General features: G+C 51.1%; 1 protein-coding gene across 1 annotated transcript in view; it reads right to left on the bottom strand.

Moving 5' to 3' along the window:
• Nucleotides 1-1,281: 1,281 nt before the first annotated feature.
• Nucleotides 1,282-18,698, bottom strand: part of LOC121353829 (schwannomin-interacting protein 1-like) — a 35,489-nt gene continuing 18,072 nt past the window's right edge. Inside the window, exons 2-7 of the mRNA XM_041467989.1 lie at nucleotides 16,865-17,477; nucleotides 5,479-5,654; nucleotides 4,729-4,926; nucleotides 3,561-3,684; nucleotides 3,229-3,322; nucleotides 1,282-1,891 (exon numbers count right to left, since the gene is read on the bottom strand). Coding sequence (XP_041323923.1) covers nucleotides 1,840-1,891; nucleotides 3,229-3,322; nucleotides 3,561-3,684; nucleotides 4,729-4,926; nucleotides 5,479-5,654; nucleotides 16,865-17,477 — 1,257 coding nt within the window. The 3' untranslated portion in view covers nucleotides 1,282-1,839. The remainder of the gene's footprint in view (nucleotides 1,892-3,228; nucleotides 3,323-3,560; nucleotides 3,685-4,728; nucleotides 4,927-5,478; nucleotides 5,655-16,864; nucleotides 17,478-18,698) is intronic.

Genomic DNA, 18,698 nt, shown 5'->3' with positions numbered 1-18,698 from the left:
GGTGGGTGAGTGGGATAACAAATTCTCTCCAGCCAGTCAAAGGCACTTAGCAGGGAATGGAATTCCAGCCTTTCCAGGCTGCCCCATCCCGGTGCTCCAGAGCTGGAGGGTGCCAGGGGAGCTGTGGGATTCCCCAGGAGCACCCTGGAGCTTGTTTGCTTTATTTTGGTATTTTTTCCCTTAAAGCTGAGAGCAAACTTTGTGTATTTTGGGTTTTTTGTGCTTTAAATGCAGCAGGAGGCAGCTCCTCCCCGAGAGCCAGAGCTGCTTCCCATGGAGAAAGAGCGTCCATGGAGAGCTTTTGGGGTCAGACACTGCAAATTTGGGTGTTTTGAGGGAAAATTTAACCTTTAGAGGGAACATTTAAACCCAGCAGCTCTCCCCATGTGCAGGCAGCCACCCAAGAGCTGCAGGGAGAGCAACACCCCAATATTTCTCTATATTTTCTGCATGGATTTAAAAATAAGGAAGAAAAGGGTTGACTTTTTCCTGGGCTACAGGTGAGGGCTCCTAATCCTTTCAATTGCTAAATTCTTATTAAATTAATCCATCCCTGCTCCCTAAATTAAACCAACCCACATCCCAGCCTCCAAAGCCCGCCGAGGGCTTCTTCCAACTCTGCCCTTTCTGCAAAAAAAAGTGGGGGAAAAGTCATTTTCTAAAAGAAAAAAGTGCTTTAATAAAAGCCATTCCTGGCAAGGGATGAAATTTTAATGCAGCTGAGGCCTTTTGCAAACACCCTGAATAAGTCATCAGGCAGAGCCTTGGCTGGGATGGATTTGCCCCCAAGGAAATGAGAATTAAAAGGTAAAAAGCTGCTGGGAGCACCAGGCTGGGACTTAGGAAGGGTTGGCTGGGTTCTTCCAGCTTTAAATCCAATAAAAGAGGGATGGAGATCAATTTATTTTGTCCCAGTGTCCCCTGTCCTACAGTCAGAGTGAGGAATTCCATATTTAATCAGTTTAATTTGCTGCCCATTTTTAACATAATTATTCTTTTTATTTCTGAAATGTCATTGAAATGTTCAGCCCAGGCAATAAAATAGAAAAAGCCCACCTGGGGTGTGAGTCTGCTGCTTCCAACCATCACAAATTCAGGGCTCAGTGTTACACAAAAATCCATGAGAAGCAGAATTAGGAACTAATAAATAAATAACTCTACAAAACCCCTCTGTTCTCTCAGTTTCATGTGATCAGCAAGGCCAAAAAAAAAGGTTTTTTTCACATTTAGTTGGAGGATCCACCAGCAAATCCACGCCCTTGGCAACAAACAGACGTGTCATAGGAAACAATGGTGGTAATTTTTATTTTACAGCTTTATACAGAAAACTTCCAACTCTCTGCACCCCACCGAGTGTTAATAGCACACCTAAAAATGAATATCAGGTAGTCAACATTCCCCAAAATGTTGAGAACTGAGTAAAATGTACAGATTACTGAAAGCTACGACGTCACTACGAGGCAGGCATGGATTTTTTGTTGACTTGTATAGCACCGTCAAAAACAGGTTCTTTATTTCAAAACTACAGTGAGGAATAAAAAAGTAGTCAATGGTAAAATATCATCCAACCCAAAAAATCTCTAAACAACCAAAAATAAAGTTAAACTACCCTCTCTTCTCGCCCATGATTTATAATGTTATAAGTACTGTACAATTCTCTTTGTTTCTGTAATAATAATATTATTATTATTATTATTAAAATGCCTGATATTTAGTGGCACGAGTAAAAAAATTAAAATAAATTAAGAAGCAGAGGCCAATCACCAGACAGAAAGCTTGGGACATGGTCAATGAGCAACACTGGAACTCCCTGGACAGGACAGAGGCAGGAGGAGGGATTCACTTGGCTGGCATCTTCTCTGCCAGGTGCTTCTGCTGGCTCTCGGCGTGCCTGGGGGCAGGAGGGGGCTGTTATTCCCTGTTCTCCAAGGAAAAGCTGGAAAACCCAACCCCCTGCTCCAGCACCGAGCTGGGAATTGAGTTTTCCCAATGAAAAACACCGAGTTTTTCTGGATCTGGGTTTGGTTTGGGGCTCCTGGGATTTCTTCCTCCCTTCCCAAACTTTCACCCCCAAGTAACAGCGGGGGTAACCTCAAAACCCCCAGACAGCACATGGCACAGCCAGTGCCCCCAGCATCCCCAAAATTGCCATTTCTGAGAGTGCCAGGAGCTGCAGGGAGGAAGCAAAGCACTTCCCAGAGGGAAGGAGGAGAACCCAGGGCATGGTGGCACTGCCTCAGCCCCAGCTCCCATCCCAAACTTCCCCTCCCCACCTGATCTCCATTTTTTATCCCAGCTCTGATGCTTCAGTTTGGAATCACAGTCCTGGTGTGCTGACACCACCCAGGGCCTCTTCTTTTCCAGCTCCTTTCATCCCCAGTCTTTGCATTTCCAATGAAATATTCAGAATATTTGGGAGCATTTTATATTCCTAAAGCCCATCCTTAATTATCCTAAACAAAAATGACTCCTGAGCCTTGCTACCAGGGGATGGAGCCCTTAAGGGAACCTGCCCATATCCTGCAAGGCTTTCTGTCTTATAAATTATAATCATTATTATTATTAATTATTACATAGCTAGAAAATGGTATTATCTTTACATTATATAATATATAATATATGCAATATTATTGTATATAATAAAATTATCTAATGTACTATATTACATTATATAATATCTAATATATAATAATATAATGTCTTATTATAATATAATTATATATAATATATATAATATATATTACATTATAAAACATATTATATTATTATATATGAAGTTATATAGTTTTCTATATTATATAATAGATTATAATATAATTATATATGTATAATATATATTATTACAACTATTTATAATATCTACATTATTTTATGATTATATAAAATATATATTATATAAAAGATATAATTTTATTACTTAAATATTAATATTAATTCCTTAAATGTTAACATTTTGTCATTATTAAATATTATTATTTAAGTAATTCCAAAGCTCTCCCCCTTGTCCAGCCCTCTTGATGACAAAGACAGATCCCTGTCCAAGCTGGCCTTGGGCACTCTCAGGGATCCAGGGATCAGCCTGGAAAATCCATCCAATCTCCCAAGGAACAATTCCTTCCCAAAATCCTGGGTGGCAAAGGCTTTAATCCCGAAATCCTGCTGGAGGCAAAGCCCCAGGTGGTGCTGGCAGCAGGCTGGGGCCGTGAGGGACAGCAAGCCCTGCCTCACCTGGTGAGGTCCTCGATGTCCACCAGCATGGCGTCCTGCTCCGTGTGCAGCTCGTCCCGGATCAGCAGCAGCTGCACCAGCTCCTCGTTCAAGCCTGAGCCAGGGGAAAGGGGCTGAGTTTGGGGTGTCCTGGGCACCCCAGTTGGGGATTGTCCCCCCAAGTGTCACATCCACAGGGCTTGAAACCCCCGCAGGGATGGGGCCCAGCCCGGGCCTGGGCAGCTGGGCCAGGCTGGACAGCCCTTCCCATGAGGAATATTTGTATTTATCCCAGAGAACTGCTCTTAATTAAAGCAGGCAGACCCCAGAATAATTAAGCAATTACCACTTACTTTCTATCTGTGAGTGCAGGTCGTTGACTATCACCTGTAGCTGCCCGATGGTCATGTCCCTTAAGTCAGTGGGTTTTAAACTTCTCTTCATGAGGCATTCACTTATATGAGGCAAATGTGGCAGCTGGAAAGAAATACTCAATATTTTACTGCTTCCTTCCAATATTTTACTGTTTTCTTCCCATTATTTCTAGTTCTGAGCAGTTTGTCCCCTCAGTTTTGCATCCCCCCCCTCACAAACAGGCCAAAGGGAGTCCAGCCACCAGCACAAAGCTGGGCCTGAGGCTCCCGGGGGAGCAGGAGCAGGAATATTTGAAGGAATTGGCTCCCAGTGGAGCAGGAACAGGAATATTTGAAGGAATTGGCTCCCAGGGGATCAGGAGCAGGAATATCTGCTGGAATTGGCTCCCAGTGGAGCAGGAGCAGGAATATTTGAAGGAATTGGCTCTCAGGGGATCAGGAGCAGTAATATCTGCTGAAACTGGCTCCCAGACGAGCAGGAGCAGGAATATCTGCTGAAACTGGCTCCCAGGGGATCAGGAGCAGGAATATTTGAAGGAACTGGCTCCCAGGGGAGCAGGAATATTTGAAGGAATTGACTCCCAGTGGAGCAGGAACAGGAATATTTGAAGGAATTGGCTCTCAGGGGATCAGGAGCAGGAATATCTGCTGGAATTGGCTCCCAGTGGAGCAGGAGCAGGAATATTTGAAGGAATTGGCTCTCAGGGGATCAGGAGCAGTAATATCTGCTGAAACTGGCTCCCAGACGAGCAGGAGCAGGAATATCTGCTGAAACTGGCTCCCAGGGGATCAGGAGCAGGAATATCTGCTGGAATTGGCTCCCAGGGGATCAGAAGCAGGATATCTGCTGGAATTGGCTCCCAGTGGAGCAGGAGCAGGAATATTTGATGGAACTGAGGGTGAGGGTGGTGGTGACAGCCCTGGGCCGGGGCAGGAGTGCTCCAGATGGGATGAACAGGCTCCAGCTCAGAGCATGAGCAGCCTCAAGGCAGCACCAACCTCCAGCACCTCATTCCCTGCTCCCATTTCTCCTTCCAACCCCTTCTCCACCCTCCTGTCCACCTGCACCACCCCTGTGAGCCAGAGCCACCGGAGGTGTGGATGTCCAGGGCTGGGCTCACCCTGGGCTCACCCCGGCCCCACTCACGAGATCTGCTACCGGCGACTTCTTCCTGTTCTGCTTCTCCACCTCCACCTGCATCTTGGCCATGGGCTTTGCCATAGCCAAGGCCATCTTGGCTTCAGCCTGGAGCTTCTTCTGCCTGCTGAGGAAATCCATGTCGTCCAGGGACTCCGACTCCTCCTCCGTCGTGTCTCTGTCCGAGTAGGACGAGCTCTGCTTGCTCTAGGGGAGCAAAGAAGCCACAGCAAAGTTTGACCTATTTTTGTGCTTTTTTTCCCTACAGAAACTGTGAAAGGCATGGGTTTATTTTTTTATCTTAATCCGCAGGATTATCTTTAAAAATCAGAGTGATTCCCAGCTAGGCCTCCTTGGCTTTACAGGGAAAAAAGCAGAGGAGCCCAGCAGATCAGAAGGTGTTGAAAGGTTAAACTGGAGGGAAACACTTGGGGCTGTGGTGTTACACCCAAAAAGGAATGCTGGATCCATGCAGGGAAAGGGAAAGGGAAAGGGAAAGGGAAAGGGAAAGGGAAAGGGAAAGGGAAAGGGAAAGGGAAAGGGAAAGAGGAAAGGAAAGAAAGGAAAGGAAAGGAAAGGTTCACATGAAGGCATCAACTCTACAGCAGCAGGGGAGGTTTTTTATCTGTCCCTCAGCATCTCACACTTTACTGAGGGCTGGAAATGCTGCTCTGGGGTTTGGGGTTCTGTTTTAACAGGCTCAGCCTGCTCAGGGATCCCCTGTGTTTGTCCTGCTGCAGGCTGAGGTGCCAGACCCACCATGGGTGACAAGGGCGTGTCCAGGCTGGTCTCTGTCTTGCTGTCATCCCCGTCGCTGTCCTTGTCGCTGCCGCTGTCGTTGACAAAGCAGATCTGCAGGTTCATCCCGCTCTGTAGCCTGGGGGAGCACGGGGACAGGTGACACTGCCGTCCCCTGGGGCTGGGAGTGCCACCAGCTCAGCCTGGAGCTCGGTGTCACAGGGCTTCTACCACCATCTACTGATAAACTGCAGAATTACCCCCACACTGCAGGGACTTTCGATTATTTTTTATGGTCTTTATTTCAGAAGGTCATTATTATTTTGATTACTCAGATTAAATAAAATCTATAAAATACAATAAAAGATATGGAATGTGTTACTATGAAAAACCCACAAAAATTATTTATAAATAAAGAACGAAAAATTACAGAGAAATGTATAAAGGTATAAATAGCATATATAATAATATATAATATAAAATATTTTGTCAATGGTGGAATTTATTTATTCACTGTTAGTTTCCAAGACACTCCTGTAACACAAGAGTTTATTCTGGTGTTTTCCAGGCCCCCCTGCTCCACTGCTGAATTGGGATTGATTAAGCCCACCCATATTCCCCTCCCCAGGAATGATTTTCTCTGGATGCAGGATCAGGGAATCCTGCAGGCTGAGAGGAGGGAAAAGCCCAGGTGAGGGATCCCAATCCATCCTCACCTGCTGGAGATGGAGAACCCCCAAATCCTGCTATTCCTCATTTCCAGTGTGCTGGGAGCTTGTATTGCTCCTTGGGAATAGCAAACTCCTATTTCCCATTTATTTCTGTGGGGTTTATTAGTAACCACTACCACAAAATAAACAGGATTAATAATTGTTTGTTAATGAACAAGTGAAGGTGGTGAGATCCTGGCAAGGAAGCTGTGGCTGCCCCTGGATCCCTGGAACTGTTCCAGGCCAGGTTGGGCAGGGTTTGGGATAGTGGGAGCTGTCCCTTCCCATGGACAGGGAATTCGGGATCAGGAGCTGGGGAGGGACACAGGGGATGAAGGTCTGGGAAGGACACATGGAAGGATGAAGCTCTGGGAAGGGACAGGGAGGGATGAGCTCTGGCCAGGCTAGGGCACAGGAAGGAGACGTGTCCCACCAGCCCCACCACCAGGCTCAGCACGTCCAGCATCTCCCAAGCATTCCACACTTGGGTCAGCCACAGAGCACATCCCGCTGGGAACCCCAGTGCATCTCTCTCCACATGGAACCAGCCTGGTCTGGGTTGGAAAGGACCTTAGAGGGCATCTGACTGCACCCCAAACTCGCTGATAGATATTTCCTGGTAGACTCCCCAGTATCTGTACCTATATCCACACACAGCCACCTCCATCAGCACCTTCCTCTTCCCTGAGCAGCTTCCAACCCCACAAAAATCCCTCTCCTGCCAGCGTGCTCAGGGATGGATTTGGAACTATTGCCATCAAATTATCCCTGGGTTTAAAAATGTATTTTATATATAAATATAAATATAAATATAAATATAAATATAACCACAAACACAACCATAAATATAAATATAAATGTAAATAGAAATAGAAATACAGGAGTTTTAAAATAGCAATCAACAAAATTATTTGCAATGAATCCCTGATCAATAACTGTGCAATCATTTGCAATAAGTGCAAATTTCAGCTCCAGATTCAAAATCTCCCCCGGTGTCTGTCACTAATGGGTCACGTGCCAACACTGCCAACAAACTCAGGAAGTTATTGATGGAAGAAACACTTGGAAAGCCTCAAACATTTAATTATAAAATAACACTTAATACTCAATCCAGAAAACACAACAAAAAGAAATAGAGCAGGCAAGGCTGGGCTACTTCCGTGGGGTTAATTCATGGAATTGTGCTTCCCATATCCCACCTCAGGAAAAAATAAAGCACTTTTTGTACAAGGAAGTGTGACAAAATGCAAATTATTCACCTAAAATAACGAATTATTTAATTCCAGCTACAGTGCTTATTATACACATAATTACCCTGCCCATTAAATTGTCAATCCCTTACCAAAATAATTCATTTATAACCTAAATGCTTTTATGTCAAATCCTTAAAATAATAAAAATAAACCCCACAACACCAAGTGGTACAGAGTTTTTGGGCTGAGCTCCAGGTTTCTGAAGTTTTACCCAGACCACTGTGTTTTTAGGTTTCAATAATCAATACCTCAATCACATGGAGACAGATTTAGGATTAAAAATAGCCAACCCTGCTGGGGAGGGCAGAACAGGAGAAAAAAAAAGAGGAAAAATGAGTGAAAATAATTTTTAATGCGCTGGAAGCAGAAGGAGGGAGGTTGGTGCCAGCTCCTCGTGCTGCCCGTCTCAGGGTGCCCTTGGCTGTGCCACTGCACCAATATTCCATCAAGTCCTGGAAATTTCCCTTTCCCAGCTCAGAGGATCCTCTCCCACACCTTTCCATCTAAATTTGATTTTCCTTGTGTTCCAGCCGAAATCCAGCCCACAGAGCATCCCCACCTCCTCCGTGAGCACCCAAAGCTGCTCCTTTCCCACTAAAATCCAGGCAGGATTGGACATTTTTCCTCCTTTCTGTCTCTCCAGATCTGTTTTAATTTTGCTGTTTCCCACTGCTCCCAGGCTGACAGCTGTACATTTAATCAACATGCAATTTGTTTTCTCCACCAGGTCATTAATGAGGATTCTCAGTAACTCTGCTCCCAGGACTGAGCTGGGAATATCCCATTTTCCAAGGCAGGCTAACGACCATAAAGAAATCCAGAGTCCTATTTGTTATTATAAAATGGGGAGCAGTTAGTAAGAAATAAAATATACCTGAGGGAACTGGACTTTAGGCTTTGGATAAATTACCTGACAGCTGCACTCAAAATCCAGAGCTGGGTATGAAAAAATGCAAACGGAGAGGGGAAACAGCAAGGTGGGTTTTGACAATCAAATATTCTGACTTGGTATAGAAGGAATAATGGGTCAAATCCTCAAAATGCAAAGGTAACTCCAAAGAAAACATAACCCCATGGTACCTAAATGTGTATTTTGGCACTGACCCAAAAAATAAAAGTATTTCTGCTCTGTGCAGAGCTGAGCACAATTCAGTTCTCACAATGATTTTAAACAAAAAGCTGCTTTTGATTTTTAAGGGGAAAACAAAACAATCTGGGGCGGATGTTTTCCTTCTTCCCCTCGACCTTCCCTTCGGAAGGGCAGCAGAGCCTGGACTGGGAACAGCTCAGGCTTGGCTGGGGCTGCTCCAGGGAAAAGGGCACGTGTCACACAGTCCTGGAATCCTGGTTTGGGGTGGAAGGGACCTCAGAGCTCATCCCATCCATGGCAGGGACACCTCCCACTGTCCCAGGTGCTCCAGCCCCAGTGTCCAGCCTGGCCTTGGGCACTGCCAGGGATCCAGGGGCAGCCACAGCTGCTCTGGGAATCCATCCCAGCCAGGAATTCCCAATTCCCAATCTCCCATCCATGCCTGCCCTCTGGCAGTGGGAGGTACCTGTGTGACGGACCCAGATCCACAAAACCCTAAGTTTTATCAAAATAAAATTCCCAGGGATTGTAGTCTGAGCAAACAGATCTAGAATTTTGTTCCATACACCCCTATTTATTTCCCCATAACCCCCTGTTTATTTCGCATACACCCCTGTTTATTTGCCCTTTAGAAACAGCTTTTCAATACGTAGCCATAAATTTGTGTTTCAACTGACTGAAGTCCAATAAGCAATTCCATGATGGTTTTTACAACCCCATTCCCTTAAGTGACTTCTCCTTTAGCACAAATAAATGCCAAGGAGATGACAGGGAAACACACAACATTAATGAGGTACAGAAATCAGATTTGTTTCTCATCTTGAAATTTGAAGACGATTTCAAGACTTTTAATTTGTAAAAATAAATCATAAATTCCCCTGTTAGGGAGGTCATAAATTTCTGTTTCACTTGTAGAACAGTAAAACTTTAATGACACCAGCTGTGATTGCTAAAATAAAATCACTCAAATACCAGCTTCAAATGTACTCTGATATTTTTAAAGATTCACGGAATGCTTTGGGTGGGAAGGAACTCAAAGATCATTTCATTCCCATCCCATTCCCATGGCAGGGACACCTCCCACTGTCCCAGGTGCTCCAGCCCCAGTGTCCAGCCTGGCCTTGGGCACTGCCAGGGATCCAGGGGCAGCCACAGCTGCTCTGGGAATCCATCCCAGCCAGGAATTCCCAATTCCCAATCTCCCATCCATCCCTGCCCTCTGGCAGTGGGAGCCATTCCCTGTGTCCTGTCCCTCCATCCTTGTCCCCAGTCCCTCTCCAGCTCTCCTGGAGCCCCTTCAGGCCCTGGCAGGGCTCTGAGCTCTCCCTGGAGCCTTCTCCTCTCCAGGGGAACATTCCCAGCTCTCCCAGCCTGGCTCCAGAGGGGCTCCAGCCCTGCAGCAGCTCCATTCTGGCCTCTCTCCAGCATCTCTACATCCTGCCCTGGCAGCATCCCATCCCCATCCTGCCCTGCCCATCCCCAGCCCTGCAGGAGAGGGGAGCAGAGGTGGGAATCCCTTCCCACCCATCCTCCAGCACCAAACACTTCAGGAGCACTGGGACACCAGCAGGAGCACTGGGACACCCAGCAGGAGCACTGGGACACCAGCAGGAGCACTGGGACACTCGGCCAGGCCACCAGGGCTATTTTTGCCAGGCTCTGTCATTCCCAGCCCAGACCAGGACTATATTTAAAGTCCCAGAGCCATAGGCAGCGTCTCATTTTATCTCTGCACTGCACAAGGGCTATTCTGGGATTTACAAACAACCTAGGATCACAGAAAATGTGGTTTTATCTCCTTTTTTCTTCCCAGGGTAAATGCAAACCCAAGTCAAAACTTTTTGAGCCACGTCACAAAACACCTTAAAACCCCGGAGGTTTCCAGGTAGGAGAATGCCTTTGGAAGCTTCCCCTGCTGTTTTATCAGCAGCAGATATGGAAAGAAGGAAGGAGGAAGGTTTGCCCTGTACCAGCGCTTTACAAACCGCGGATCCTCCCTGCTCCAGCCCCCCAATCCCACCGGCCTGGGCGGGATCCGGGCAGCATTCCCGCAGCATTCCCGCCCGGTGGCGCACACAAAGGCTCCTTTCTGTCCCTTTTTTGTCCCTTTACCTTTTTATAGCTGCCCTCGGCGGGCGGCGGGGCCGCTTTCCTGATGATGTCACCCATTCCATCCTCCCGCTCCCGGCTCATCTCCGCCGCTCCCGGCACATCTCACTGCTGCCCGGCCCCGCGGCCGCCGCCGGGGATGGAGGGCTCGCTGCCCGGGCCGGGATGCGCTTCCAGCACCTCTCCGCTCCCTCCTGCCCCGCAGCACCTTGGTTTTCCCAAATAAAGGCAGGGAGGGCCAGGGAGAGGAGCTGGGAATCCGCGTCCTTCTGCAGCCACTGCCAGCGCCGGATAAAAATAACCCCGAGCTCCAGCGGCTCCGCAAGGGCAGGAAAAAATCCCGGTGTCTGATGTCAAAGTCCCAGCCTGGCCGTGCTGCCGGGCCCGGAGCAAGGGGCTTCCTCCTTCCTTCCTGGGGCTTTGCCCCAGGGAAGTTATCCCAGGGAATTCCCAGGATCCATCACAGCGATTCACATCCCACAGATGGGAACCACCAGCTGGAATTTTTACTCCACGCAAAACCCACCAGCAAGGAACCCATAGAGCTGTTCCCTGGCTAATTCGGCTTTTCCAGGCACAAAAATTCCTAGATTTCTTGGAATTAAGCAACAGAGGCACCCAGCGTAACCCTGCCCCCCATCCTGTGCAGTGGAGAGCATGGGGATCCCCCAAAATTCCATCCCTGGCTCCTGGGGGGACTCACACAACACAAACCTGGAGCTCCTGCCTCTGGCATTCCTGCCTGGACATCCTGGCTTCCCAAGGGCACCACCGACCCCCTGCCACACAAATCCCCTCTGTCCCTGCCGAGATCCCACCCCAGCTGGAAGGGTTTGTCTGCATCAGCTGCAGGGAGGGCAGAGCTCATGCTCAGGGCAGGAATTCCCAAAAGGAATCCACAGGAAAAATGGAATTATGCCACAGCTGCTCCCCAAAACCTGGTGCAGCAGCAAGAAAAATCCTGATTTTTTGTGCAGCACAACTATAGATAATTTTAATTGCCCTGTGATGTTTAATGAGATATCCAAGCCATGCTGATATCATTCCAGCCCAAATGCAAATTCCAGGTAAATTCCCAGCTCTAACAACACCCAAGTGATGCACCCCAGCATGAACCTACTCCATTTTTTCAGGGCAAAACCAGCAATAATAAACGTTTAATTCCATTCTTGTCCCTGGATGGTGCTTTGCAACTGTAATTCCCAGATGAAACAAAGTCGTTCTCTGGATATTTCCTTATTTTCAGTTTCCCTCCGCCGCTGACTCATTGTGTCCTTTCCTGCTGTTGCTAAATCCACTTCCTCTCCCAGCTGAGGAGGGATCCTGACACAATAAATCCCAAATAAATAAATCACGGCACAGCCCCAGGGGAAGGCTGTGTGGCCAGGAGCAGGGGCTGAGCTGGGATTTGTCACGAGTCCCCTGCCGGCTGTGACAATCCTGCAGGGCCCTGTCCTCACCCTGCGGGGATGTCCCCATGTCCCCTCCTGGCTCAGCCCGCTCCTGCTGTGCCCACCCCTGCGAAGTGACCCCAGAGCCACCCCTGAAGGGGAGGAAGTGACACAACCCTAAAAATAGAAATAGAATTAAATATTCTCCAGCCTTGTCAGCCACAGCTTTTAGGATATTTTATCCCCTGTGCCAGCTTTCAGCTCACCTCTGCCCTGCCCTCCAGGGCTCTGCAGAGGGACCCTCCCTGAGCTGATCCCACAGAGTTGATCCCAGCCTCCAGGGACAAACCCTGCACCCAGGAGCTGTTCCAGGCCGCGGGAGAAGCCCCAAAGCTGGCTAAGCAGCAAGCTGGGAGCCCCTGGAGCCATGGAGGGGGCACATTTGGGGCCCTCCTCAGTGCCAGCACCTTGGGATGGGCACCTCCCTGCTGGAAAAAGCTGATATATTTCTGGGCTATCAAAAGGGAAATGAATTCAGGGATTCTCTCAGCACAGGGAACAAATCCTCTGGTGTTCAGCCCCTTCCCCACGGGCTGAACCCATGGCCACCATTGTCCCTCTGCTTGGAACATCCCAAAAAAGGGCTCCATGTGCCCCAGGAATGCAGATCCCTCTCCCTCTGGAGGGGGAAGAACCTGATTTCCTTTTTCCAGCAGTAAGGGAAAGCTCAGAGCAGCAAACTCTGGAGCAGGACAGGTTCTGGGGGGTCCCTGGAATGGGAGCACACAGAGCCAGCACTGCCAGGAACACCAGGATGGGCATGGAAGGGTGGAAACCACCCCTGAGGGAGGCAGGAGATGGGGCACAGCGAGTGTGGGGTGCTTGGAACACGCCTCCATGGCTCCAGGACAAGAAGGCAGCAGAATTCCCCTTTCCTGAGCATAAAAGCATCACTGGAGCCAGTGAAATCCCCCTCAGGGCTGGGGTGTGCTCCGGAGGGGGAGGAATTCCCCCTTCCTGCTGGGATCAGCTCCCAGACACCCTGGATCTCAGGGGAGGAGAGGAAGCCCTGAATTCCCAGCAGAGTTCAAGAAAAGCTCTCCAAGCTGCCAAAACCATGGGCATGGAGCACTCAGGGACGGAGGTAAATTCCAGGATCTTGGAATGTCAAGTTGTCAGAACTATCAGGGAGAGATTCTTCACAAGAGGATGGGGTGACAGAACCAGGGGAAATGGTTTGAAACTGAAAGAGGGCAGGGATGGATGGGATATTGGGAAAGAATTCCTCCCAGGGAGGGTGGGGAAGCCGTGGAATGGATTTCCAGAGCAGCTGTGGCTGCCCCTGGATCCCTGGCAGTGCCCAAGGCCAGCTTGGAGCAGCCTGGGATAGTGGGAGGTGTCCCTGCCCATGGGAGGGGTTTTAAGGCCCCTTCCAATCCAAATTATTCTGTCACTCTGTGATTCCATGCCACAAACCCTCCATTTTATTGCGAGGTTTATTGGAATAAAGCTCTCCCACCAGTCCCTTCCCAGCACAAGGCTCTTGCAAGTTTATAAAATTTAGGGATGAGCTGACCCCAAGGCCTCCCTCTGGTGATGCTTCCCTGAGCTTCAGCACACTCCTCGTGCTTTTCCAGCACTTGGCAGAGCCTTTTTTTGGGATTCCTGTCTGAAGGAGGCCCCAGGGCTCCCTGACAAAGGCTCTGTTTTATTGTCACCGCTGTGGGACGTGGGGCAGTGCCACGGAGCCTCCCCAGCTGTGCCAGCCTGGAGCATTCTCCATGGGAAGAGGCCAGGCCAGCAGCTCTCCAGCTTCTCCACACTGGATTTTCATGGAATCTGAGGTTTTCCCCAAGGCCTGTCCCTTGGAGTTTTATTTTGACACCAGAATTTGCACTCACTTTAAGGAAAAAGATTATGCCAGCTCCAAACTCCTCCTGAGATCAAACTGAAGGAATCTCATGAAGTCTCCAATTATTTTGTGAATTTTATGGAATAATTCCAGGTTTCTCTGGGATGCTGGGAGTGGTGGGGGGCATCCAGCCCTGCCTGGTTCATCCCTGGCACTTCCAGCCTGATCCAAAGTGGCACCAGCACGTTCCCAGTGCACAGGAGCAGCAGCACCTCCCTGGCACAGGGTTTGCCAACAGATCCCTCCCAAAAACAGCCAAATAAAGTCAATCCCAATGCCTGGACACATCCCACATCCCTGAAAAACCCACCAGGCTCCACCACTGCACCACCTCAGAGGTGATCTCTAAGCCAATAAAATCTCTTTTCTCCTCAGATCTCTCTTTAATTTTCCTCGCACGTGTGGAGCCTGGAACCATCTCCAGAGCTCTGGTGCCAGCAGATAGCTCAGCCCTGCCTGGTGCCAAAACACGGAGCCAAATCCTGTTCCCAGGGGCAACTGGGAGGCTCCTGCCTCAGCCACGGGCACCGGGTGCCCCTGAATTCTCTGCTTTTAATCAGAAATTCAAAAATCCGTGATGTAGACACATCACCCACTTGTACAGCGATGGTATAAAAATGGATTAAAGCAGGAGGAGGCCGAGGAGCCCAGCACTGCTCCGTGGAGCTGTCAGGCCCTGCTGAAAATACAGATTTACAAAGCAAACCGAAGGCCTGGCTGAGGCTGAGGGCCAGTAAAGCCCAGCTGAACCACGCAGCAGAATAAAACCTTTATTTCTGGGCTGAAGCCTGGATTTGCACGCTGGATTTTTATTCCATGTGGACTCAGGAGCTCACAAAACATCACTCAGCCAAGCTTTTCCTGGTCAGACTGCAGGAGGAACTATGGAGCCCTAAATAAAACGTTTGCTATAGGGAAACAAACTGGAATAAATAAGAAGCATAATTAAGAGAGAAACCCACAGCACGGAGAGTGGCAGCCTCCAGCCTGGTTCCAGGATGCATCCATGGAAAAGGTGGCAGATGCTGGGGTCTACAGACCATGGAAGAGCCACTTTAAATTCCAGAAATTCACCTGACAGCCACATCCAAACCCCAGGAGAGCCCAGGGCCACCTGCACTTCCCAGCCCAGCAGTGACAGCTCACCCTGGGGGAATCAGGGATTTCAGGAATATCCTTTTCCTCAGCACCTGCCCCATCCCAGCTCCCTCCCTGCCATGGACTTGGTGGCCCAGCCGTGACCTGGGCACGTCAAAAGTTTTTCTGCTGGAATTCTCCAAAACAAACCCATTTTTAAGTTTTCCCAAGTGCTGACTTGTTCCTCTCTTTGATTTATTTTTAGTTTCTTTAACAGCTCCAAAAAAAGGGGTGTGGGGAAGGAGCAGAGCAAACACTGCCACCCCCTCCCCCGGGCAGCCACCAAAATCCCATCACTGCTGGCTTCCAGCGTGATCCCAAAGCCCGGGATTGGCGTCCACAAAAGGATTAAAGCTCGGCCTGTGGGTTAATGGGGTTGGGAGGGGCTGGGCTTGCTCTTAATCTCTGCAGCACCCTAGGAAGGTTTGGAAACACACTTAAATTGAAAAGATGCTTCCCTGGATTTTTTTTTTCCTAGGATCTGGGTGGTTTCTGGCTGGTTTCCCTCTAATATTTATGGGTTTGGAGGAGAGGAATCAATCCGTAAAGGAGCAGGGGATGGAAGCAGGGAAAGGCGGCAGCGTGGCGCAGTAACACCCAGGGATTTTAGCCAGGCCCGTGCCGCAGCTCGGCATCACCATCACCATCATCATCATCACCATCATCATCCCACCCCCCGGAGCTCTTCCAGCCGGGAAACAATGCCCAACCTTTAACCCGTGCGTTCCTGAGTATGCTGGGAAAACATCCGCTGCTCCCAAACAATGGCACCATTTATCCCGGCTGTCCAGAGCAACAGGCTCGGAGCTGCAGGGAAATCAAAGGGCTGAGGAAAAAAAAAAAAAAAAAAAACCGAAAAAAAAACCCCCAGGATATTTTTTCCAAAGAGGTTAAAAATAGAAATTCACTTCCAGAATTGCTAGACTGAAAATATTCCGTGAAAAATCATTTCAGCTCCTGTCTGTTTCGTGTCTTTTCCCTTCGTGAGATATTTTGCATCTGAGATATTTTGTTGGAAAACACGGCCTGAAGTTGGAATGAAACACGGGAATGGAGGCAAAACAAGGAAGGGGCGCTGGCCTGGGCAAGGCCCTGCTTGCTGAGGGTCCAGTTCTGGGGATGTTTGGGAATGGGGGCTTTCCAAAACACCCTCAGTGCACGTAAGCAGAGGCATTCCTCAGCATCGCCGTGCCAGAGGGACAGGTGTTGGTGCATTCAATAATCCGCCCGTGCCATCGAGCCCCTAAATGTGTCATCGAGCCCCTAATTGAGCCATCGAGCCCCTAACTGAGACATGGAGCCCCTAAATGTGTCACCGAGCCCCTAACTGAGCCATGGATCCCCTAATTGAGCCATGGAGTCACCAGAGAGCTGCTTCCTGTGCAGGTGCACCCACAGCACCCATCCTCTCTCCCCTCCTCTCTCCAGAGGGAAATGAAGCCCCAAGCCCAGCCCAGCTCCCAAATTCCCCACTGAATTAACCCCGCTGTTCCCCAAAGGCGGGGACCCCCGGGGCTGGGGGCGGCCGGGATGCGCGCTCACAAACACCGCCATCGCCGGTGCCTGCGGAACCAGGAGCAGACCGCAGCCTGTGAATCACCACCCTGCGCTCGCAGAAACGTGGGAAGCGCAGGAAATGCTCTAAAAAAGACATCCCTGCGCTGCGGCAGCTCCGGGACTGCCATCCCGCGGCTCTCTCGCTCCCAGGAAGGGGTTTTATCCCGGCAGGAAGGCAGTGGGATGCAGGCAGAGGGATGTGGGCATCCCCGGCCCCGCTGTGCCCCCGAACATCACATGGCGAGCACAAAAGCCCCGGGGCTGCTCTGCCTGCCGAGCCCCGGGGTGCTCGGAGCGAACCCCAGGGTGCTCGGAGCGAACCCCGGGGTGCTCTGAGCGAACCCCGGGATGCTCGGAGCGAACCCCAGGGTGCTCGGAGCGAGCCCCGGGATGCTCGGAGCGAACCCCGGGATGCTCGGAGCGAACCCCAGGGTGCTCGGAGCGAACCCCGGGGTGCTCTGAGCGAACCCCGGGATGCTCGGAGCGAACCCCGGGGTGCTCGGAGCGAACCCCGGGGTGCTCTGAGCGAACCCCGGGATGCTCGGAGCGAACCCCAGGGTGCTCGGAGCGAACCCCGGGGTGCTCGGAGCGAACCCCGGGATGCTTGGAGCGAACCCCGGGATGCTCGGAGCGAACACCGGGGTGCTCGGAGCGAACCCCAGGGTGCTCGGAGCGAACACCGGGGTGCTCGGAGCGAACCCCAGGGTGCTCGGAGCGAAACCCAGGGTGCTCGGAGCGAACCCCGGGATGCTCGGTCCAAAGCCGAAGCCGCGGCCCCGCGCTGCCGCAGCCCCGGGGGCGGCACAGACCGGGGCTGGCTCCGGCCGGGGGTGGCCCGGGGCTGCCCGGAGCTGCCCGGGGCTGGGGGCCAGGCCGCGCTCCCCCTCACCTGGTAGGAGCAGTTTTCCTGGTGAACCATCTCGGTGCATCATCCGCCGCTGCCGCCCCGCCGGCAGCGCCCGCAGCCGCCGCGGCCCCGGCGGGGGAGGAGGAGGAGGCTGGGGAGGAGGAGGAGGATGGGGAGAAGGCAGCAGCAGCAGGAGGAGGAGGAGGCAGCCCGGGAAGATGGATGCGGCCGCGCTGCTCCGCCTGCGCAGCGGCGGCCCCGGGAGCGCGGGGGGGCCGGGCCGGGGCCGCCTCCGCCCGCTCCGCGCCGGGCTCCGGGCGGGGCCGCGCTCCCCTCCAGGAGGGGGAAAAAAATCCCTCAAAGCCCGTCTGGACACGGGGAGGCTCCCCCGGGCCCGGCGGTGCGGCTGCAGGTCCGAGTCCCCCGAGCCCCCCGGGACCGGCCCGGCGGGGGATGGAGCGCGGCCCCGGGGCACCCCAAAGCAGCCGGCCCTGAAATAGCAGCTCCAGACACCTTCCTTGTGCCTGCTGCCTCGGAAATCCCGCGCGGGAATTTCTGGGAGAGGCTGTGCCCTACATTCCCGGTTATTTTTACCTCCTGCAGGCGGCAGGGAGGGAGCGGAGCTCGGCCCCAGCGCCCACCTGGCCCCGGAGGTTTGGGGTAGGGAAAGCCAGGGGACACGGGGAAAGGGGCAGGATGAACATTCCTGCACCGAAAGGGTGCGTTAAGCACGGGAAGGAAGGTGGGTTAAACACGGGAAGGGGCTGCCCAGAGCAGTGGTGGAGTCACATCCCTGGAAAGGTTCAAAAAACGAGTGGATGGGAATGAACCTGAACCACTCGGGAATGTGGCTCAGTGAGCACTGGGTGATCTTGGGGGTCTTTTCCAACCACAACACCAACACCAACAGCCTCATTTACAGAGTCTGGCTCTGTGGCTGGAGGGTGAGGGCACAACAAATGTCATTTTCAATCCTTTTTTGGTCTGGACACAGCTCATGCAAGGGGCACTAAAACACCCAGGGAGCGACAATGGGGTCACAGGCTGGGCTCACACCACGGCCCGGGCACTCCCAGCCAGGCAGGGAACAGCAGAAATTCCATCCTTCCCTCCTTTCCAAACAGGGATTTATCCTGCTCCTAGGCCCAGCTGTTCAGGGATTCACATGATTAAATCCAGGAACACTTGCTCAGGGCAGCTCGGATTTGTTTCCCCCACACCAGATGTGCCTCTAG

The sequence above is a fragment of the Pyrgilauda ruficollis genome, unplaced genomic scaffold (assembly GCF_017590135.1).
Source record: "Pyrgilauda ruficollis isolate IOZ18807 unplaced genomic scaffold, ASM1759013v1 scaffold21, whole genome shotgun sequence".
NCBI lineage: Eukaryota > Metazoa > Chordata > Aves > Passeriformes > Passeridae > Pyrgilauda > Pyrgilauda ruficollis.
The sequence above is the reverse complement of the archived record's forward strand: the minus strand, read 5'-3'. Positions and strand labels throughout refer to the sequence as shown.